This window comes from Empidonax traillii, unplaced genomic scaffold (assembly GCF_003031625.1).
Source record: "Empidonax traillii isolate 1590-97213 ecotype Southwest subspecies unplaced genomic scaffold, ASM303162v1 scaffold77:size1270838, whole genome shotgun sequence".
Lineage (NCBI taxonomy): Eukaryota > Metazoa > Chordata > Aves > Passeriformes > Tyrannidae > Empidonax > Empidonax traillii.
The window spans coordinates 868,022-891,097 of NW_020955270.1; the positions used below are offsets into that span (position 1 = coordinate 868,022).

The 23,076-nt window shown below is 37.7% G+C and overlaps 2 protein-coding genes across 3 annotated transcripts; both read left to right on the forward strand.

The window, feature by feature from the left end:
• The first annotated feature begins 1,718 nt into the window (after positions 1–1,718).
• Positions 1,719–12,057, forward strand: CUNH5orf34 (chromosome unknown C5orf34 homolog). The gene is made up of 12 exons (XM_027880874.1): positions 1,719–1,913; positions 2,193–2,282; positions 3,846–4,465; positions 5,103–5,198; positions 6,443–6,566; positions 7,358–7,449; positions 7,664–7,733; positions 8,059–8,229; positions 8,879–8,967; positions 9,698–9,790; positions 10,588–10,628; positions 11,354–12,057. The coding sequence occupies exons 1-12, from the start codon at positions 1,719–1,721 to the stop codon at positions 11,524–11,526; spliced, it is 1,854 nt and encodes a 617-aa protein (XP_027736675.1). The 3' UTR covers positions 11,527–12,057.
• A 67-nt stretch (positions 12,058–12,124) lies between these two features.
• On the forward strand, positions 12,125–23,076 carry TMEM267 (transmembrane protein 267). 2 transcript variants are annotated; one of them, XM_027880876.1, is made up of 4 exons: positions 12,125–12,273; positions 14,401–14,528; positions 16,231–16,612; positions 21,743–23,076. In XM_027880876.1, the coding sequence occupies exons 3-4, from the start codon at positions 16,289–16,291 to the stop codon at positions 22,076–22,078; spliced, it is 660 nt and encodes a 219-aa protein (XP_027736677.1). In that variant the 5' UTR covers positions 12,125–12,273; positions 14,401–14,528; positions 16,231–16,288; the 3' UTR covers positions 22,079–23,076. The 2 variants fall into 2 exon arrangements, with proteins under 2 accessions (XP_027736677.1, XP_027736676.1); XM_027880875.1 differs by having other exon boundaries at positions 12,126–12,273; positions 14,401–14,586.

Below are 23,076 nucleotides of genomic sequence, written 5' to 3' on the forward strand. Positions count from 1 at the left end.
CATTCAGATTTGAACAGGAGAGCCAAGCTTCAGAGAGCAGTAGGAGTATGCACAATATTTCCCACTCTGAAAAATCTAATTGTGATTTAACAGAAATGCTTAGTACTCGAAAACCACACTTTGCTTAAAGTAATCTCAAATTGAGCTGCCAGTGTTGCTGTTTTGCATGTGCTTTGCTCTTGAGTGATTTTCACATTCAGAAGTGAAGTCCACTTACTCTCAGTAGTTTCCTACAAAGGAGGTCTTGCTACTGGCCTGTTTTTTGTTTTAGGAAGATAGATGGTCATTGGGTTTTGACTGTTGGGTTTTAGGTTAATTGTAGAACTACAGAAGGAACAAACACTATGTGAGGTACCACCAGTATCACAAATTGTGCAGAGCTGGGATTTTTGTTTTTGGTACAATAATCCATTATGGCACTGAATATTTGTGACACTCGGTCTGGTTTGGAATAGTAATCTTCGTTTCTCTCTGAGACAGTACTTTCTTATCACATTCTGCCTTTCCTTCCTACTGTACAGAACTCATTCAATTACTGATAGCTCAAGTTTACAACTTCTATCTGATTGAGTTGTGGTTCTAATCATCCAGTTTATGCCTATACATCCTGGTAATTAGTACAAGAACAGAAAATGACATTCCAACAAAAAGCCGGGAAAGATAGTACACTGTTTGTACACTGAATTGCTGATTTGCCACCTCTGCTTCAGCCTGAGTGACCTACTTCCACAGTTTCTTTGGTGAGGGTTCCAGCCACAGCAGTGAAAACGTCAGCAAAATACAGTGTATCATCCATAATAAAAACTAATATTCATGACTCATTCATAATCCCAGTATGAACTTTGAAACTTGCTTCAGGCAAGTACGGTACAGAATAATACACATTAGAAAGGGTATTGCAAATAGAACCAGGTTATTTTGATGCATGGCTGTGCCTGCATTTGATCTGGATGCTCATCTACTCTCTCCTGGGAAAACAGCTGTTGAGAATGGAAAAGTTGTACTGAATGCGCTTCATCCGAGATGGCACTGATTTGAGAAACTTGTACCTCCACAGGGAGGAAAGGGACGACTCTTACAGCAAGAGCATGTGATCTAGTGTGGAAATCAATTATGTTTGTTAAGTGCTTTGAGCGGGGATCGGTAATGAATTGTCACTTAGATGTAAACTGTCAATCCACTTAACCCGGCTTTGATTAATCGTAGGAATTAGGGGAGGGAGGGTGTTGTATATAATCTTCCAAAAAGACAGCTAGGCATAATTTTGAAATTATCCTTTGGGAAATTAGGCCTTGCCTATTCAACTACGACTTCTGCTACCCAGTTCTATGTACACAGGTTGAATTTCCCTGCCCTGTGAATACATGAATGTAAAGCAGCAGTCACTAGAGAATTATTTGTATGTAGTCTGTCTTTGGGGTATGTTGTAGATGGCCAGCCTGCCTCCGAATTTTCCAGAGGTGCCGATGTGGGGAGGCCAGGAATGATCGCCGGGTTGCCCAGTCGCTGGTTTAATTCGTAGGCAGACGGGAGAAGCAGCACTGCTGTCCTAAGGCTCTGTGAGCGAGTGGGATGGTGCGTGTACCTCCCCTGGGCGGAGCTCGGGAGGGAACTCGGGCGGAACTGAGCGCTGCCCCGTCCTGCCCCGCGGTTCCCGCCGTGCGCCGGCGGGGCCGCCGAGCCCCGAGCCCTCGGTCCCCGCTCGGCCTCCCAGTGCGATGGAGGCCGAAGAGCTGATGGTGCTGTTCGGGGATGACTCGGTGGAGGTGCACTACGCGGGGGGGTCCCGCCTGCTGCTGTCTCCGTGCGGCTGCGAATACCTATACGAAGCAGCGGTGCTCCCCGCCGCCCACCCGCTCCAGCCGGCGGAGACCACCCGCCAGCGGGTCGCCTTCGTCGTCAGTGCCTACAGGGTATGGGACGGGCATGGCCTTTGGAGAGGGCAGCGGTACCTCGTCCCTGTGTTGTCCCAGGAAGCATTGTTTGCGATGGAAGTGCCGGGGCTGCCGCCCTGAGCGGGAACGGGGCGGCCCAGGGGAGTCACAGCACAGAGTTCTTGTTTCTCTCTGTAAAGTGGAGGGGGTTTCTTAGATCAGCTCTGCAAAAGACAAGTAAAAAATCAGTTTAACATGTTATCTCCGCACATAAAAACCCGTAACAGGGTGGTTTTGTTTTTCTCCACACTTCAACAGGAACAACTTCTACGAGCTCTAGATTTCCGGAACAAGTTTTCTTCTCGCCCGTACTTACCTTCCCGCGTTATACCTCCAGAGAGAAAAAAGGTGGGAGCTACACGTGCAGTGCTTTTGTAAAATTAATTTCCCTGGTGGACTTAATATAACTCTGCATGCTTTTGTGTGAGTACAGGCCATGGAAATGTATCGAGTGCAGTTTGCCAGTGGAGCTGTCAGCTTGCCATCCTAAATTACAGTTTTAATTGTAACTTAGCCCTTTATTTATGTGGATCCTTTGTAGCCAAACGCTAAAATTAGATTACTCCTAGTAAGACTAAAGATTTTATAGGATTCTGTACATAGGATAGAATGAGCTGTTTTATATGTGTTACATTTTGGCAGTAGAAAACTTTCAGGAAAGACCCAGTGAAATAGGATGGTGTTTTCCAAGAGGCTCTCAGGTTCGATATTCCATTGTCTCCCCACTGAAGTACCTGCGTCAGACTGTTGCTGGGGCCTGTGAGAGGAATGGGGCAAAGCGTCACCTTGCAGCAAGGACTACTCTAGGTCAGACTGAACATCCATCCAGACACCAGTTTACTGGTTTGGGGAGCTTTACTCCTCATCAGCATCCCTCTGGTGTTCCCACTGAATGCCAGTGTGGGAGTCTTAAGACAAATGGTAAATCAGGCGAGTTTTAAAAGTTCTAGACTGACACTTCAGTGCAAGTGTAACACACTTCATGCTAATGCTTAGCTGCTTATAACACCGTCACACGGTATCACTGTATGTGTGCCACAGGGCACAAAAACACCTGTACTGCATTACTTGGATCATGCCTGAGTTTAAAACAACCTGCAACTATGGTGTGCTCTCCTTTCGCCATTCTAACCATCCGCATCTCTAGACAACTCGATGAGGGAGATGTTGTCAGCAGTGTGGCCTGTTCAGAACTGCAAACAGTATTCAAAGTGCAGATTAACTGTGAAGACATACTCAGTGTTATCATTATATCTTGTCTGTTCTTGTTCCTTTCCTAAAATTTTCAAACATATAATACACTGATTAAACTGCTGCTGAGCATTGAGTATGTTTTTGTGGGACTGACAGTTATAACACCAAGATCTCATTCCTGCCTAGAGGAACTCCAACAGTATCAGTCAACTCAGAGCCCATTCTTTTATATAGAAAGCTAGGACTGCTTTTCCCCATTTATATCACATTATGTTTATCCCAACTGAATTTTTGTCTGCATCCTTATTGTCTGGTTATTGATTTTTGCTTTTTTTAAGGGTCCTTTTGCAATTCATTATGAACTCAGCCAGTAACTCATTCGTACAAGATAATTCAGCTGTGCTCTTCAGTGTTTCTTAAAAGCAGTTTCTTGGAAATGGAAATAGTTGTGCCCTGTTCCTACTTTATGAATTATTATTAAATTATAACTTTATTGCTAGAAAGAACTTTGTTAGAACAGGAAGCAGCAGATATGAAGGTTAGATATTTTACTTCCTCTTGGGTTCATATATGCAAATAAATACAGAGCAGCATTTCTTGTCACACATCACCTTGCAGAAGAACTGGATTCATTTAAGTGTAAATCCTCCATTGTAATTTCTGAGAGGCAGGTCATTTTTATCTTGCTGCACATTCCAATTCTTTTTCTTGTATTAGATTCTTCTCAATGATATCTTAGAAATTAGATGGCCTGACCCTGCAACAGCTGATCTGACAAGATGTATGGACAATGGCAGTGTGAAGATCTCATCTGTAGATGGCTATGCTCACCTTTACTTGTCAGAATTACAGCAAGAATTTACAGTGGAGTTCTTATGCAAAGTCAGCCAGTCATCTGCAGCATCGTTATGCTCCTCTCAAAAGTACAGCTACTATCAAACTGGAGTTCAGCGTGAAAAACCAAGTAATGACTCTGTCACAGAAATGTCATTGAAACAAACAAAAATAGAGAATAAGAAGAATAAACATGGTTGTGCTGAAGGTAAATTCAGGGAACCAACCAAACCAAAGGATCGAGGAGACACCAGTTGTTCTTCTGAATACACATGGGTTACACAGTGTTGGTCTGTTTCCTCCTGTCCAGAAGAATGGAAATATCCTTTGTCTTTGGCACTGATGTGCTGTAGCTTACATACGGTTAAGAACGTAATGAAGCCATGTGGGGAAACTAACCATACATCTATCAAGGCTGGTTTAACAGACCCTGAAACACATGAAACAGTTTCTTGTTTACCTACAGCTTTGCCACTTAGCTGCAGAGCTCCACATTTACACAGGTAATTTAAGCTCTTTACACTGTAATTGTTAACATGTTTCAAAATTCTTCAATTTGGAACTTCAACCTCTAGGGAAATAACTGAATTCTAGCTATAAAAAAAAGTTCAAAATTACTATCAGCTGGGTTTTTTTTAGAAGCTTCTTGAAACATAACATGTGAAACCAACATTCTGTATCCTACTGTAATGAAACTGTAGTAATTAGTCCAGAGGAAAAAAAAAATTCAGTTTTCTGATACACTGTATAAACATGTAAAAGGAAAAGAGAATACTGAAAAAAGAACACAGGTGTTAGGTTGGGTTGGGTTTTTTTTTTTTCATTTTGGAGAAGAAGATAATACTTCTGAGGTGGGCCAGTGGAATATGTTCTCTTGTCAGCATCACTAAAAATAAAAACATTTGCAGGGTTGAGAAGTTTAATTTGGGAACTAATGTGAATAACTAAAGAATTGGAGGACTCTAAAAATATGCAGACCCTTCCCTTTAAACAGGTGTGCATGCATCAGTTCTAGTTACAGAAATGATTACCTGCACACACACAAAAAAACCCAAAACAAAAACAAACAAACAAACAAACAAACAAACAAACAAAAAAACCACAAAACCAATCTTTGGACTTCTATTGCATTTTACACAGGTGGACTTTCTGTGACTTCTTTCAGAATGAAGATACTGAAAACTATTCATGCCCTCAGCTAATTCAAGTTGTATGGTGCCAGGGTGTTTTTTACAGGTATGTAGGAAGTAATGTGTGTCATCTTTGGAAGACTTTATTGTTATGGGAATTAAGCTTTAAGATGAAATGTCTTACTTTGTCCATTTCTCACTCTTTGAGAAATTGAACACAATCTCCATGTAAGAGTTTCATTTCTGCTGTTTGTTCATTGGACTTCAGGTTTTCTAGTACAATGTACTTCCAGATCTGAATGTGAAACCATGTTTAAAGCTTCTGAAGAAGTGATCTGATTTCTTAAAGGTTTATTGGACAGCTGGAGTTCCCACATATTTCACTGACAATCATGGTACTTGGTTTCTTTGCAAATTACTTAGCGTTCCTTTTGATACTGATGATTTCATGCTTTAGAAATGTTTGTCTTGGTGACCTCCATAATTCATATGTTGCAGGCAGTTCAACTCTGGATTTTACTGGCTAGTCACCTTGTCCGTATGGTTAAAAAAAGACTTTTTTCTTTTAAACACTCTTTCAAATTGAAATTGTTATAATTACTATCAGCATCTAAAGGTCTTTGGTAAAAGCATCCTTGCTATTGAGACCTTTAATCGTCAGTGTTCTTCATTTTTCTTAGTGTAATTCCTAAATTTTCATCTTATCTGAACAAAATGTTTAGCAGCAGTTCAGACCTTTTTTTCTCAAAAAACTCTTTTCTTTGAAGGTATAGTGAGTAGCCACAATTAACTCTTTTTAAGTCCCACCTCTTAAGTCCAGGCATGTAACCAGAGAGTTGAGTCATTAAGTGGGTTTTAGGCTTGAAGATACCTATGATCACAGATAAAAGACCATTGACATTAATGGAAAACACACAGCTGCAGTGTGGTTTTGAGCTTCAGATTTTTCAGGAATCATTCAGTCTGGCAGTTTCCTGTGTACACTAGGTAGGGCTGGTCTACTAAGAAAAGTGGGTTATTCTCTTCAGAATCACTATATTTTGTGGTCAGTGATACGAGCAGCCCTTGTGAGATGTTTACCTCAACACAAAAAAAAGCGCTCCTTAGCTTATTTAAATCCTCCCCCTCATATACACTTGCAAAGAAACAGCCCTGGTAATGCTAATCCTCTGTGTTAAAAGAAATTGTTGGTATATTTCGCTCTTTATGAAACAGTGGAAATTTTTTCACATGAGAGTTACTGAAAATTTGTTTCTGCTTGTTGCTTTCTTAAAGTGTACTAACCTGTTTTGCTTGTCTAGTGAAACAGCATTTTAAACACCCGTTAAAAACCATGTTATTTTTTCTTAGATTTATCCATGGTAGGACAAACATCACAGAAGTTTATCCTGGTGATGACTCATTTTTCAAGTCAGAGGGAGCGTTTTTAGGAAAATATTTCATACGTTATGCAGTCCAAAAAGGAACAAAAAAGGTATAAAACTATTTTAAAGTATATTCCAAATCCCTTCAAGTTAGTGGTTTCTTAGTTTTAAGACATTTGGCTATGCAGTTTGTAGTGAATTACTGTAATGCCTCTATCGAGCCATTAATTGTACAAAAAAAAAAATGAGATTACTCCTTCTGCTTCAGAAGGAGTATTTTGGTAAATTACAGATACAATAAGAAAAATTTTATTAATTGTAACATTCATTTTATCAAACCCAAGAGTAAGATGCTACCACTACCATTTGTCACTAATTTAGAAGTTTAGTTTTTAAACTAACATACTGATTATTAATTTTTATGTACTTGGAAGTGTTTTCTACTGTATGGAGGCAGAACCTAGAAGATGTGTTCTGGCTTTGCTACAGACCAGCTGTTCAATGCTGGAGAAAGGATTTTGCCTCTGTGTCTGCCTGTTGCTAAGTTTCCCCATAGCACAAATCCTCTCAAGTGCTTATGCAGCGCCTTGTATTTTTAAAGCAGAATTAAGGATCAGCTTTGTACTCTTCAAATGCAGCCTTTAAGTTGTAGTCAAATGTCGTTACTCAGCAACAAACTACTGCCTACTCTCTGATAAGAGAACTTCGTGGCCCTTATTGAGTGCAGAGAAACTGAATTTTTTTTTTTTTACTTTTTGAGGAGATAGTTGTTCTGGGGCAGATCTAAATGTGATTATAGTTGCTTTCTGTGAGATTTAAAATTTCATAACCTGCAAGCTCTTAATGCTGTTTTCATGCTATGGTACCTGTAAGTAATTCATCTTTCTGCTTTTTACTGCAGGTGGAAGAAAAAGTGTATTCAGTGAACAGTCTTCCTCCTGATGTACCAGGAAATCCATATTCTATATCCTCCATTATTACTCAGGCAACCAAGTAACTTTACCTTTGTTACATTAATTCCTCTGACTTAGGAAGGACAGGAGTTAAAATTACATATAACACTTATTATTACATTAAGTATAAAAATAAGGGAATTCATATTAGCACTGAGGACATATGTAAACTTTAAAAACGAAGGTCTCAACTGCTTAGAAGACGTAATAATAATTAAATGCTTAATATTTTATTTGGGTTTTTTTCTCCTCAGAATACTTCATTATTGCTGCAAGACAAAACTGTTATTAAGTCATAACTATTATCTCTGCTGCTGGAAAGTGGTATGTAGCTGAAAATTTATAAAACTTTCGGTGTTATAGGGAAGATTATACAGGCTATAGGGAATATGACTAAATCTAGAGGGAAGAATGTTGAGTGTATTCTCACAAATCAGAAGCAGATATTTAGGAACCAAAAGGATGCACTATAAAGTTATATTTATGAAGCTATATGTAAAGTTATATTTATGAGAAAGAAATTGCATAATGAAGAGAGCTGGTGTAATTGGGAATAAACAAGTGAATTGAAAATCTTGGCCATATACAAACAGCTGTAATGATGTAAGTAATCTTCCCTCAAGTTTTTGATGTATTTGTTTGGTTCTAGGTACCCGAGACAGATGGACGAGAAATGTTGCCAGTTTTGCTGTATGAAAAGATTATTCCCAGCATGGGAAGACTCTTTGTGTACTCAGATCATAAAGTCCATGCTGCTTTTTGGGATGGGTTGACCCTGAATGTGGTTTGGGATTTCAGCTCCTCCTCTAATGAGATTCAGGTAAGTCATGAGTTAGAGGAAGGACTATTCTTAAACCTTTAATGAAAAAGTGTTACTAGGAAATCAGTGAGAACATGAAGCAAAAGTTCTGATGCCTATAAAATACAAAAATAAAAAATAATTGAAAATTCTTCTGGTTTGGAGATGTTTCTATGCACTTTTAGAAATAATTTATTCTTACATAGCACAAAGCAGGTCCTGGGACTATGCCAAGGCCTTTTTCCCCTGCATTTGTCATAGCAGACTATACCACAGAATCACAGAATCAGGTTGGAAAAGATCTCCGAGATCACTGAGTCCAACTTATGACAAAACACCACCTTGTCAACTGGACCATGGGCACTGAGTGCCACATCCATTCTTTTCCTAAACACCTCCAGGGATAGTGGCTCCACCACCTCCCTGGGCAGCCTGTTCCAATACCTAATCACTCTTTCTGTGTAAAACTTCTTCCTAATGTCTGGCCAAAACCTCCCCTGGCTCAGCTTAAGACTGTGTACCAAATTCTATCCTTAGCAAAACACAAACTTTTAAGTGTTTGAACTGGATTGTTCATAGATATTTAATTCTTAAATTAGCAAATTATACTTGCTTTTTCTTCTTCCGACTACAGCAGAAAATTAATACTTGTAATGTTTGTTCTTCCAAGGTAAATGAAGATGTAGGCTGGTGTAAGTTAACTACTCCTGATGGGGTACAGCAGCTAATACAAATAAGTCATCCTGGAGTCTATGAAAGGTATAAACAATTTAAACAATTTAAATATAAAATAATCCCTTACAAATCCATTTAGCTGAAGAAGTAGTATTTACTGACAATATACTGGAAGGGCTGGACCAAAGACAAAATGATAAAAGCTCCATCTTACATCTGGCAAAGATTCAGGACCTGTATGACCCAGGGCCACTGCATGCTGTGATTACATCATAATTGTTACTGATGTGTCTTTTTAGAAAAATAACTGGGGCTGCAACTTGGTATTTACCTCCGTGGATAAGAAGAAACCCCAAAAGCATTTGTCCTATGTAGAGCTGGTACATAAAAGTGGACAGCACTTTATCCAGTTTTTGCTTTATTACAGATAATGACCTCTGCCTGCAGATTACTTTCTGTAATCTCCTTGCTCGAATTACAGCCTCATTATGGGTATCATCAGAAGCTTACTGTGCTGCATTTTAGCAAGCAGATATTCACAAACAAAAATAACCACTTGTACGCTACTCATCACAAATTGTAACAGCTTTGTTTTAGTTTTCTATAACAGCATAAATCTAAATATGAAGGAGATTCTAGACAAAAAGTGTGAATCAAAAAATGACAAGGCAAACTAGAGAAAAGGCTATATTTTGAATCATAGCTTTTTCTTTCAGATCCAGATGTATTGCTTAACACCTTCAGGTTTTTGCTTGAATTAATAGTTTGGTTTTCATATAAATAACTACTTTTTTGAATTTTCATATTAACGTAGGTACATCAGAACAGCAATAGAATGGTGCAGAAGTTTGAATGAAAGGAAAGAGATTGCTGAAGATACTGCACACTCTGTAACTGAAGAAAACTGGTATTCATCTTTGTCCTAAAAAATTTACTATAAATAATGTTGAAAACAAAGCCCAAAAATATTATAAACTGTGAATTTTAGAGATTGCATTTCCTAATGGTCAAAAAGACCATTTATTTTGAATGGTTTCATATTTTTCATTCAGTTTTTAAAATGTTAGGTGGGTTCCAGGGGGAGGTTGTTTCACTGAGCCTGTCTTACTTAAATATCAGAATTATGGTGACTTGGCTAAAGGAGGATTAATGTTACAGAGATATTATCTTGCAAGGCAAAAAAAGAGAAACTAGACTAAGAAAGGTGTCTTCTAACAGAATATCAAGCAATTCAAAACAGTACTTTGAACTTAGCAGTTGGATCTCTTGCTGATGTACTTGCCCTTTTTAATACATACTACTGACCAGAAGTTTACTGACATCACATGCAAACGCATTTAGGTATTAAAAATGTGTTAAGTGACATCAATTACTCTTGTACTTGTTACTTAAATTATAGCAGTTTCAGCTGATACATTTTGTAGCTGATGAAATGAAAATTTTTATCTATATTTATAGATGCATAGAGAAAAGAGACTATTCTTAGAGCAGAGCCTTAGTTTTCAGGAACACAAATTATTAATGTCAGCCATTGAATAGTGGTATGAAAGACAGAAATAAAGCAATTTTTTTTTCACTTGGATTTTGCTGATCTAACTTCCAGTATTGCTGGAAACTGTTAAAAAACAAAATCTGAGTTATAAAATGTCATTGAGAACCTTTTATGATACTAAATAGTTTAATAATCTTCATTTTCTTGGACAGGTCTGCTGATGCTGAGCTCGAAAAAATACAGAGATTTAATTGTATCCTTTTGAAAGCTGTAAAGATTTTTCACTTTTATATTCTGCTGTCTATCTCTATGTTCAGATCTTCACTTTAGATCATCAAACGCTCTCTATCCTGTTCCTGCTTTCTTTTACTGCCTTACTTCTTAAAATTACCTCTTTTTCTTATCATTTCTGTTTTATCACTTATCTTGTCCAAGTTCTGCGTCACAGCACCAAAATAAAACTCACCAAAAAACGCAGCCCTTTAATGCTTATTGCATCAGTTTTGCTAAGTCATCTGCTGATTTGTTCTTGAAGGAGGAATAAGGCAGTTGCCTTGGGGCTTATTGTTGCAGTACAGTATCTTTCTGTTAATCAGATACCTAAGTGGTGTTTTAATTGTGTTCAGCCAGCTCAAAATGTGTGCTGTGCTGAATCTGCTTAAAACCACTCTATAATTGTCTTTAAAACAGTGTACAATTCTATTAGTGTGAAAAGTGCACACTGTTAAACTGCAGTGTAACATCAGTTTTCTTTTTAAAGTAACTCTTGGAAAAATTGAAGTCTAAAAGACATTTTTATATAAATGTTATAGACATTTTAAGTAATACACCATCTTTATTTTTTGGCTATATGTAATTACCATGCTACAAAATGTGAAACTTTGCAATCCAAAATGATGAACATAGATCTATCATGGAGAATTATTTTTCTCATTTGGAGGAAGAGTTTGATGTTTTTCCTTAACAAAGTAACACTAGTTTTTTTAGACAGTAGCAATGCTCCGGAAGGGACGTCTGGTATCGCTGTCAGAAAAAATGAAAGCAGAAGTGAATTGGAAGAACTCAGTGTCGGGTGCGTCTTGGAAGCTTTGGAGAAAACTTCTAAAGTCATTCAGGATATTGAATCTCTGCTCGCTGCTTCTGGGAAGTGAAGCCTCACAGCAGATGAAGACCTGTGTTCCGTGTCCTCATAGGAGCTGTCCTGGCTGTGTCTGAGGGAGCTCTGAGGGGCAGCAGGAACGAAGGCTGCTGAAGGCACAGGGACAAGTTGCCATTGTGACACCCGTGAAATCTGTGAGCTGCCACTGTCATGTCAGTAACAGTGCCAGGGGTATGTTTGGTATAGGCAAAGAGAACAGGTGAAATAGAGCACAGCTGTGTAAATACATCGGGGCTGACCTGACCGTGCTGCTCTTAAATGTATGAAGTTGTGTTTGAGTCGATTGATTTCATAGAACAACTTAGTGAACTGCTGAAGTGACTAGAGTAGGGATAGGCAGATTTAACTGTAAAAATGTGCTTTTATTCAGAAGCTTACACCAAGAAGTCCAATAAAACGTTTCCCAAATTCTTTATATTCTCCTCTTTTTTTTTTTTTTCCTTTTTTTTTAGTAAATAAATAGTTTATTTCAGGGCAGAAGACTGTTTTCTCCCAGCGCTGTAACCAGCCGTAGCACGAACACCCAAACGCTGTCCTAAAGCCGCCCGGGAAACGCTTCTCCCTCACAACCGGGGCGGGGCGGGCATGGGAGGAGACGAGCCTGGTGCGTGTCCCAGGCTGCTCCGCGGCCACGCATGCTTCCTAACCCGCTTCCTACTCCGCTCCTGCCGGGATCAGGGCGGCCGGGGCGGCTTTCCCTGATGGGGTGAGGGGGCGGATGGCGGCGGCCGCGCTCCAGGTGGGATCCGGGGCGGGCTGGGCACGGGCGGCGGCGGCTCCCAGCCCCCTCACCCCTCAGGGGCTCCGGGCGTCCCCTCACACTTCGGGTTTCCAGGCTAATTCCCTGCTGGGTTTAATTTAGTTAGTTCCTCGGCATCTTGGGTAAATCCTGCGGGTTCCTTCTGGGCTTTTGTCCTTTTCCGCCCTCCAGCCCCAATAATGCAGTATAATTGTCTGACCCAAAAACACTTGCATTGCCAGTTCTTCATAGGTTGTCTTAGGCTGGGATCTCCTTTTCCATGAGTTAATATGCTTAAGGTTTGAGGTGGTGCCTTAAATGGTAATTCTACGTCATGCAGTTTTTAATAAAAATTAACATCTAATGTCAAATATTAGAGTTTTTAGGGGATAATAGAGTTATGAGAGACTGCAGTCTTTTGACTTCTTACACGAAGTCCAAATAATTCTACTAGTTGGCATGCTAGTGTTCAGTCACAGGTTGGACCTCAGTGGTCCCAGAGGCCTTTTCCAACCTAATTGATTCTGTGATTCTGACATTTTATTCATTACATACCTATGCGTTTTCCCATACCTGATCATTGCAAAATTGGAGAAAAAATTTGGGAGAGCAGTATTTCTAAGTGATAATTTTAGCCACTGGTTTTTTGTTTTGCTCATACAGCATGAGTTGAAAGGCCTCTTAGTTTCCCCAAATGCGTATTTACAGTTTTGACCTAAATATCTTCTTGTGTCAGTAATTTAATGTGTTAACTGTGCATTTGTTAAAGTAATATTGGTAACTTCCTTAAGTTACATTAAATATATTAGCAAAATTGCATTTGAGGGCATGGGCAGAGATGTATATAGTGCTTTATCTCATATAAAAATGACCCAAGTAATCACAGCTCTAAGCAATGTCACTCTGTTGTGTTTTATGTAAAACCAACATAAAGCTTCCCTTCAGCATGTTAACTGGACTGACCACCCAGTTTAAGCATTCTTTTGTGAATTACTTCCCAATTTTATGTTTTAACAGGAATGTAAAACAAATATGTAAGCAAATATGCTTTCTGAGATTTATAGATAGGATAGAAAAACTTATGACACTTTATTGTGATATTTTGTAAACAGCTTGAAAATCATAATTTTCAGACAAAAAGAAAGTTTCTAATTCTACATTAAATTTATTATTTCAGAAAAAAAAGGGGGTCACATTTACATTAAATTTATCATTTTAGAAATTATTTTGGTTGAACAGAGTTTTGCCTTTTCTAGTCTGATTTCACTCTTGATCTGCAGAATATTTATAGTTAATATTGTTTTCCTGGGAATGTGACTTGATTTTTACACATATTTTTGTCTAAAAAGGTCGCAGAAATAGGCTGTTTAAAAACAGCATTTGGACATCACTGTGGCTTGAGGTCAACCCAAAGCCAGTTTTGCAGCATGTTCTTCATTCTGTATGAAAGAAACCCATTCACAAGTACTTCTTGTCCAGTTGGCATTATTACCTTTAATTTATGATACATAATAAATCATACTCATTTGGGATTTTTGAAGTCTCTAGTGATACTTGTCCTGTGTACTTTATGCACATGGTAATACTATTCATAGCAAAGCAGTGTAAGGCTAACACCGAATTGACACAGATTTCTGTTGCTGTTTGAATCTCTAAATCTCTGTTTATCTGTTCTGAGGCCACTTGGTAATAGGGTGAAATTAAAAAATAGATCCCTAAATGGGACTCATAAATGTTTCATTAGGTGGGAATCTTTCAGGCACAAGAAGGGATCTGTTAAAATAGATTGCTCTGTATTTTGAAAGGCAGTTACGTAAAAAGACTGGGAGTGTTCTTTTCTGAGTTTACCACTTTGGGTTTTATTATCTTTTAATTATTATTGTGTTCTGTCTTTATGTGTACGCTTCTCTTGTTGTATTTTCGTGCTTTCTTTAACAGCGATTCAAAGCCCTAGCTGGAAGTTGCTTTTAGCTCGATTATATTTGTTCGTGAATTAATTAAATATATGTTTATCCTTTCTGTGTTTTTTTTTTTTTACTATTGTTCAGATTTCATGTGTGTTTTGTAGAGTGTTTGAAGAACTTTGTGTAGTATCAATCTTACTGCTGCCTTGTTTGTTTTATTTAGAATGGAACAAACAGTGTTTGGTATTTCCTGCTTTGGTCTGGTCAGACTGGATTCAGAAAGCACAGAGGCTCAACACTGAGGCAGAGACCACATTTGCTACTGGAATAAGGCATCTGCAGTGGAAAAAAATTTGTCCTCCTAGTCGCAGGCTAAGTTTGATTTTGAATGCTGATGTGCTTTTTAGAGGTATGTTGCTGCATCACCTCTGCACAGATTGTATTCCTACACAGATTATATGGTAATTTTAAATGAAATTCAATCTGACATGATGGTTATATAGAAGAAACATTTGTGAGGAGTTCACCATTTTTAATTTAAAATGGAAGATATTCAGAAAAGCTGTAAAGTCGTCCACCAGAAAATGGCACTTGCAGTGTTTCAGGAAATACTTGGTGTCTACACGTTCGTTCGGAAGAGGCACAGTCATGGTTAACAGATGCTCAACTTGACCCAGTTTTTTTCATCTCTGTACAAAGACTATGTATTATTCATGCTTCTCTTTTTTTTTTTTTTTTAATGTTTTCCACAGAAATGATTCAGCAGGCTTTTCTTTTTCTATAAAGATGCCAGCAGTCGTGTCTTGCAGATAATTCTACAATAAGAAGGCATGCAAAAAGTCTGGAAGAAACATCTTATATTTTCTGAGACTTACAATCAATAATGTGTTTTAAATCATAAACTATTATGTGTCAACATTGTTATTTGTTTTCAAAGGAATTCTAATACACTCACAAAAAGTGCCTTCAGAATAAAAGTTTACCTAATAGAACTGTATGAAGACAGATTATCAGGGTTAAATGTAGTGCACAAAAATGGCAAATTCGTGGGAATAATCCATTTTTAGATAGAATATAGGCTTCAAAACTGTGGTCTATCCCTATGGCTCCCCAAAAAGACTAGCACAGCAGTTAGAACAGATAGAATTGGTACTGTCCTTCAAAGGCAGCTTTTCAGTGTGTTTAACATAACAAAGCGATGGAATACTTCATCAACATGAGGACTTTTTTTTTCAAAAGCGTTCTTTTAACGTTATCACATAAATAAAAAGTACTTTATCTTTGTAATCCAGATATCCTATAATTGTTCTTGGGGAGTGGGATGGAGATGTCTTTCAGATCTTGAATTATTTTTGGAATTTCTTTTGAGGTGTTAATTTAATTAAAAAAGCATATGTAGTTTTCTCCTGTAAGCACTCAGTTTTGGTTACTTTGGTTGACTGAATGGTTGTTGTCTTTGCGTTTATCATAAATAGTGAAGATACGTAAGTGGTTCTGGTTTTCTTAAGGCTTATTCTATGTCCCAGTCTCGAAACTGAACAACAAGTTGCTCAGGAAAGTGTACTAGGGTGATAATACATATGTTTGTAAAATATGTAAATTAAAATAGTGGTTTGGATTATAGATTAAAAACTCAGCTTTAACAGTTGTCATATAGAGATATCTGGAATTTTTGAGCATCAGTCCTAGGAATCCTCCATATTGAGTAATCTTTTGTTGTTGCAGTGTAAAGTATTTAATTCAATTAATACCGTGTATTAAGACCAGAAGGGGTCTTGAAATGTATTATCATAGACGTGTTTCAAATTACATTGTAAAATTTAATATTTCAGTAAGTGGAATTAGAACTTTCTAATTAAAACAGGACAAGTGTTTTAATTCAGAGCTGTGGTGTTCAAGTCAACAAATTAACTGAAACTAAAAATTCCCTAGTGCAAACGTTGAATTTTTGGGGGGCTTTTTTATGCTCAGTTTTAGCTGTGATAAATGCTTTGTGCTAATGATTTTTTCTTTAATAATTTTTTTTCTGATCTCTTGACATTTCCAGAACAAGTGACAAAACGAAGGACAATGCGCAGTGTGTATCCTGATAACATTTGGTGTGCTGTGACATGGCTTTTGTCATGGCATCTGAGACTGAAAAGGCCCATGCTCTTCTCCAGACTTTCAGCACCGCTTCAGTTATTTCCAGTCTAGGTTTGGGGATATTCTGCTTTGTAGCAGACAGACTTTTGCAGTTTTCCTTCATTCAGCAAAATGACTGGCTCCGAGCCTTCTCCGATAATGCAGTGCATGGTATACTGGGAATGTGGTCATGGGCCATAGTGATTGGACTCAGGAAGAAAAGTGACTTCACTGAGGTCACTCTGGCTGGCTTCCTCGCCTCTGTCATTGACGTGGACCACTTCTTTCTTGCTGGATCCCTCTCTTTAAAGGTAAGTCAATAGATCAGTAATTTATTTCTCTTATTTCTTCATCACTGCTTAGTTTTTTGTCCTAAATGCAAAAGTTAGATATATGGAATTATATTTATATGCAGGTTTTATGATTTTAAAAACCATAAAAATTTTAAAAGCCATTCTACTGTTAGGTTTCTGCTACTTAGAAGAGTTCTGAAAGCTGTATATGCTATCCTATGTGTATCACGTAGTTGCTTTGTTACCCAAGTTAAGCAGTTAAAGGCTGCGTGCTTTTGTATATAAAGTGGATTATTCCATTTCTTTTTACAGTAAGGGTTAGAAATATCTGCAGTGTGGGGCAGAAATATCTGAAAAGTAGATGATAGAGCTGCTGTTTATTTTCATTCAGTCTTTCTGAGTAATACGTTTGGATCCCCTGCACAGTCACCATCACAGTGAAAATGTGTTCCCTCACAGGAACTTCCTGTGTTTCAGTACATTCCCCCTTGCTCTGTCACTGGGAAACAGGAGCCCGGCCCTATTCTCTTTATGCTCACTCTTCAGATTGGTTGATTAATGCATCCTATAATGCTAACATTATGGAATAGAATTTAATTCAGTATTTATTCTCAAGTATATTTTCTTATTTTAAAATCAGTAAATTCAAGTAATGAATGATTTGCTATTAGAAAGTATTATTAAAATTGCACTGCTTCTTTTTATTGCATTTGAAATGATTACCAGTATTTTTTTCTTAATTGTGAACACTAGATGTCTCTCTTCACCGATGTCTGTTTGGAAAGTTGAGTGTTGAACTGGGAGGTGGCCTGTTTCTTAGCTGCTTTCAGCGAGGCAAGGTTAAATATTCTTACACTTTCGATGATGGAGAATGTTTGTGTATCTGAAACACAGTAAATTATTGTAATTTCTTGACTTAGTTTGTTCCTGTGTTGTTTCAGTTCCCAAGCAGCTAGCAATTCATTTTATAATCCAGGCTACTTTGTTGACATTTAGATCTTGTTTTCATATTCTTTAAGGTTTTTCTGCAAAAGACAGCTGATTTCTCTGCTCTCCCCAAAAATATTTTTCACATCAGAAACACACAATGTGGACTGTAGAATCATAGTCCTTTCAGTAGCCAAACTTATTTAGCTGAGGTGAGGAGAAGACAAGAAGTCCAGAGGATTTTTCAAAGTGATTTGCCTACAAACTCCTTCCTTTTCCATATGTTAACTGGAGTAATTAAGGATATTTCCCTGTAAAACATATCTAATGTAGGTCCCTTGACTTTTAGAGCAGTAACAGCATTACAACTTGGAAATCCATTATGCTTCACCAAAAATCTCAGTTAAACTAACTTTCAAAAAAAATTGTATGGGGCTGGATTTATGTTTTCCAAACCCCATACTGTTTTTGTCTTCTCCTGTGGATTGCCTTTTGCCTGAGTTATCTAAGGGTCCTATCCAAAACCATGAGTAGTATTTTAGAAGAGACTTCATATGAACCAAATAGCATAGATTACTTCCTTTCAGTGGCACATAGGTACACTTCTATCCTTTTTAAAAGGAAAAAAAAATCACCTGTTACAATTTTTACATCTTGCTGTGCCATCAGTCTCTTTGGTTTGTGATGTAATGTAATCCTCGTAAACTCTTCTGCAGTGTGCTGCCTGGCAAGCTACGTCTGATTGTAATGTGTGATTTTTCTTTTCTCAGTTTAATATGATGCACCTGTCAGTTCATGTCAGGCTAGTTCCTATGTAATTTATTACTTCATGGGATACTTTTTTACTATATATTTGTTAGTTACAGTCCCATTCTTCATCTTTGAATTGCAGGATTGAATTGATTTATGAGACTACATACAGTGTTTACTGCTTATGTAACACATTACTAGGTAACTAATAAATTAAGAAGTCTAATTAACAAAGCACACCACTATTACCGATTTGTAACAATAGTAATCTACACAAGTACCTATAAAGCTCTTCATCATCACTTTTAAATCTGATGACAGGGTAATTTTTTTAAGTAACCTTTCTGTGCAGCACAAGGCAGTATTGTCTTCTGCCTCCACTTGCTACCTTCACACTACTCCAGTCACCTACTTCTGTTCCTGCTGACGCAGCTCACCACCTGAATTGTGTAGCCATTGGTCTGTTTTTCATGGCCATCATTATTTTTCTGGAGTATTCAGGGTAAATAGTCACCTGTGGTATTTATATGTTTGCTCTGATAAATACTTGTGTACCAAGTACGATGTGATCTGCCCTTTTGCCCACATTATTTTGCAACAAGTAGGACATCTACAACACCTCCCTACTTGGAATTTGTAGTTCTTTGTGTTCTGTGGGCTTTTTACTGTGCGCACGTGTGTAGAAGAATCAAGGAATCACTGTTTGAAGAATCTGTTTCGTTGACTAGCACTAGAGGTGATAGTTACTTCAGCCTGACATCAGTCAGGATTGCTGATACTGCATGAGGGGCTGCTCCCCAGGACTGTAGCCCAGGCACTCATATTGTGGAACAGACTTGCAGAAATTGCTGTATTGCTACTGAATGCTCTGGAAGTGTAGAAAATGCAGTTGGCGGCAAACAAGGTTGTACCAGCAAATTTACATAACACAGCTGGTTAATGTGCCACTGTTGACCAACCTGGGCTGCACAGGGGCATTTCTGGAGCTGGAGAATAAGCTTTGCACAAAAACAATTAATATAGAATTGATTATGTTAGTGTATTGTTAACATTATTACTGTAATATAACTGTATATGTTACATTGAATATGTTGCTATAAACTAAGGACTTCAGGCTTGTGAAGCATCACAGAATATGCGTGAAGGAGCCTGTGTTGTTACTTAACATCCATGGTGTCACTGTGAGCTAAGAGTGAGTGTGATAATTGTCTCCTGTGTCCAGCTGCTCACTGCAGTGCATGAGAGGGGCTGCAGGAGCAGGAACTTCAGTATCATCTTGCTCCTGATTGAACATGTAGGTGCATTTCATGGAAAAGGTCATTTGTGAATCGGTTGTTTGCAGCATTTTTCAGGCACTTAAGTACTAAGTGGTTTTGGGTTTTTTGGGGTTTTTTTCTGTTTTTTTTTTTAGAAAAAGATCTGTTGATTTCTAAGTACAAACAAATTTGCCTGTTAGGAGAAAGAGAGTGTAACTGCTTGTATTGCCAAACAGAACTGTCTGTCTCTTGGGCTTGGCAACTCAAGGATGTAAGTGTTCCTCTAGTCACAGAATGTAAAAGTGGAAACAGACTATTCTGGGCAAATATTGCTGGGCACAACATTTCAGAAGCCTAATAATTGTGCTGCAGTTATAAAATAGGGCTTTCTCTTGCTAAAATTGAACACGCAGGTTGGCTGTATGAACAACCCTGCCCTCTAAAATTTGTAGGAAAAAAACTTAAAAGTAACGTTAAAAATCTCCTTACTCACTGTGTTGCTGTAAGTACCTAACATTAACAGGGCAGAGGGAAAAGACTAATTTAGACTTTGCTACTGATTTTTTTCAAAGTGCAGAAATAAAGATCAGTCAATAGGCTATCTGCCAAAATGTATCACTATCCAGGTTTTTTCAAATGGACTTTTGAAGTTCTGGTTGACAGTAAGAAAATTTGGACTTTTTGCAGGGCAGGTGATAAACAATTTCACCATTGAAAGATTTTTCTATTTTAATCCGTGAACAACCTGCTTGTGTGAAACAGAAATTAAGTTGTAGAAAACACACCTTTTGAACCAACTTAAAGGAGGTGGGTCCATAACATTAGAGTTAAAAATGATGGAGACACTTTGTGAGGTTTTTAATTCCATCACCTGATCGTGAGTCAGGGACAAGCATGTAGTGAGAAGCTAATAGGGCAAAGCTTTCTGCAGGCTTGTAATGTTGGCTTTGGTTTAAAGCACAGGCTGTTATATATTCCAAGGTGGTCCATAGCTTCCCATCTCTGCATTACTTGGCTACGGCTACATCAAAGTTTCCTTTACAGAGAAGATAGGGTTCCAAGCAGTTGTCTAAATTGTGCACGAAAGCTTGATGAAGCTGTTCCAGAGTCCCGCTGTCAGGTATTCCTGCTGTTGAATCCTGCAAGGATTAAACACAACCAAAGACCGAACAGGTTAGCGATGCTGTGTTTGCATTAGATGCAGTGGGGGATTGCTCAATACAGCAATGAGATACACTATCAAGTTGCATCTCTGGTGCTTGTTACAGTCCTTCCAAATGTTCAGCAGTATCTGCACTCAACCAATTAATACTAAATCAGCACCTTTTAGTAAAAATCTCTTCTCCTGTATCACTTTTCCTGTGCTTACAGAAAAATGAATCTACTTATTTGTCCCTTATTTGTCAAAGATATTATTACATTTTTTTTACAGTGTTTGAATTTGTGGCAGTGGTCCTAGCTGCTGCTAGTGAGTACATCCACAGGATATTTTCTGAAATGTGTACATTAAATTTACATTATCACTTCTTAAAATGGCTAAATCAAATCTCGCTAGATTAAAACCAAATATAAGGCTTTCAACTAAGTTAATGTTAAACAAGTTGTTGATACAAAAAAACCCAGATGTTTCAGATGTGGGCTTCCAAACTTTGTTTTGCCTCTCCCTGGAGAAACCTGTCTCAAGGCAATCAAAATACATGTCACTTTGATCCAATTTTTATTGTACTGAAAATTACCGTTCTGTTTTAAACATTGTGCGATTGAAACAACTTTACAGGTGCTAACTGTAGTAAAATATGGAATGGATTTTGAAAATAAATGCCATTAAACCATATGATTTATTTCAAGTAAAGGATATTAAATATTTCAAGTGTATTGGATGGTTGTTTTCCTTTTAATTATCTTGAAATTAAATACAAATAGTAAATGCAGCAGATTACACAAGTTCCTGTGCACCGTATGACTGTATGACAAGTAGGATACCTCATGCCTCTCTCTCCTTGTGTTGACGTTGATAATGGTTAGTAGGATCCATGATTCATAGCATACAGTAGAGAGACAGGGCAGCACACAGCTTTCATGCATAAAATAGTCATATTGTTAGTTTTGACTGATTGTAGTGGAAAGGAGTGGTTTTTCTTTGCACTTCCACTTAGTCACCTGATAGTACACCTGTAAGCATCCATGAACCTCATTATACTTTCCTTTCCTGCAGGCTGCTCTGACTCTTCCACGGAGGCCACTTCTTCATTGTTCTACCGTGATTCCTGTTGTGGCTCTGACATTAAAGTTTATTATGCAACTTTTCAGGCTTAAGGACTCCTGGTGCTTTCTTCCCTGGATGTTGTTCATATCCTGGACTTCTCATCATGTCCGTGACGGGATTCGTCATGGCCTCTGGATCTGCCCATTTGGAAAAACTCCGCCTTTGCCATATTGGCTGTATGTGGCAATTACAGCATCTTTACCTCATCTATGTTCATTCATCATGTATTTAACAGGCACTAGAGAATTAATGTCTATAAAACATGGAATCCACATTGATGTGTAAGAATGATGGCTTTTAAAGGCTGTTTGTATTATCTCTTGAAATAACCTGGCTTTATATCACTGAAGGGGTTTCTTCTGTTTCCTGCACCTTCGAAGGTGGTACACCTTTCCTACACCTTAACCATTTAAGGTTGTTGAGCCAGTTACAGCTGTGTCAATTCCTTGTCACAGAACCTATTTAATGAATGGTGATAGTTTTATATCTGTACATTTCCCTTGCAAAGCATGTGATCTCCCATGATAGCTCATCTATAGCTAGATAAAGTTCTTAGTCTCTCTCTGTAGTAAATTGCACTACTGTCATGCATTTTACTGTCATGGCGCCACTCTTCTGATCATCGTTCACTTTGGATTTGTATTTTGCCTTTAGACAATACATTTCAATCTAGATAGTATTTGTATAGCGCTTTAAAAATGTGAAGTACTATATAAATGCTAAGTATTACTGGGGATTTAATAGTGTATGGCAGTTGTAAAAAATATGTTAGCCTTTAGAATTTATTTAGTTGTTAAGAGTCCTGCTGAACTCTTATATTGGACTGTTTTGAAAGAAACAATCTGTATTTCACACTGTGCAGCTGTCTATGCACCTCTTTGAACCCTGCTATCATGTAGTGTTTTAGTAAATTCTATTCCCCTGTAGCTGCTTGGTACTAAATTTGCAGATAATTACTAGCTTTGTGTTTAGAGAAGAGAAGGCAGTTTGGTTATAGTATTATGATGTGCTGACCAAATTGTTTTTAATTTTTAAAAATACACTAATTATGAATGCTATTTAATTTGAAACTAAGGACTTTTAGTAAATATTTAAGGGTTGTGTGAAGGCAAACATTTATTACAGTAAAACATAAGCTTTAAGGAAGATAGAAGAAAATAAAAATTGCTCAAAATGTTAATTTGCTTAAAGACATTACTACTCTACTTGTAAATGGCATTTTCCAGTAAGTGCAATATCATCCTCATAGTTGTAAAATAAAATGCATTATTATTATTATTATA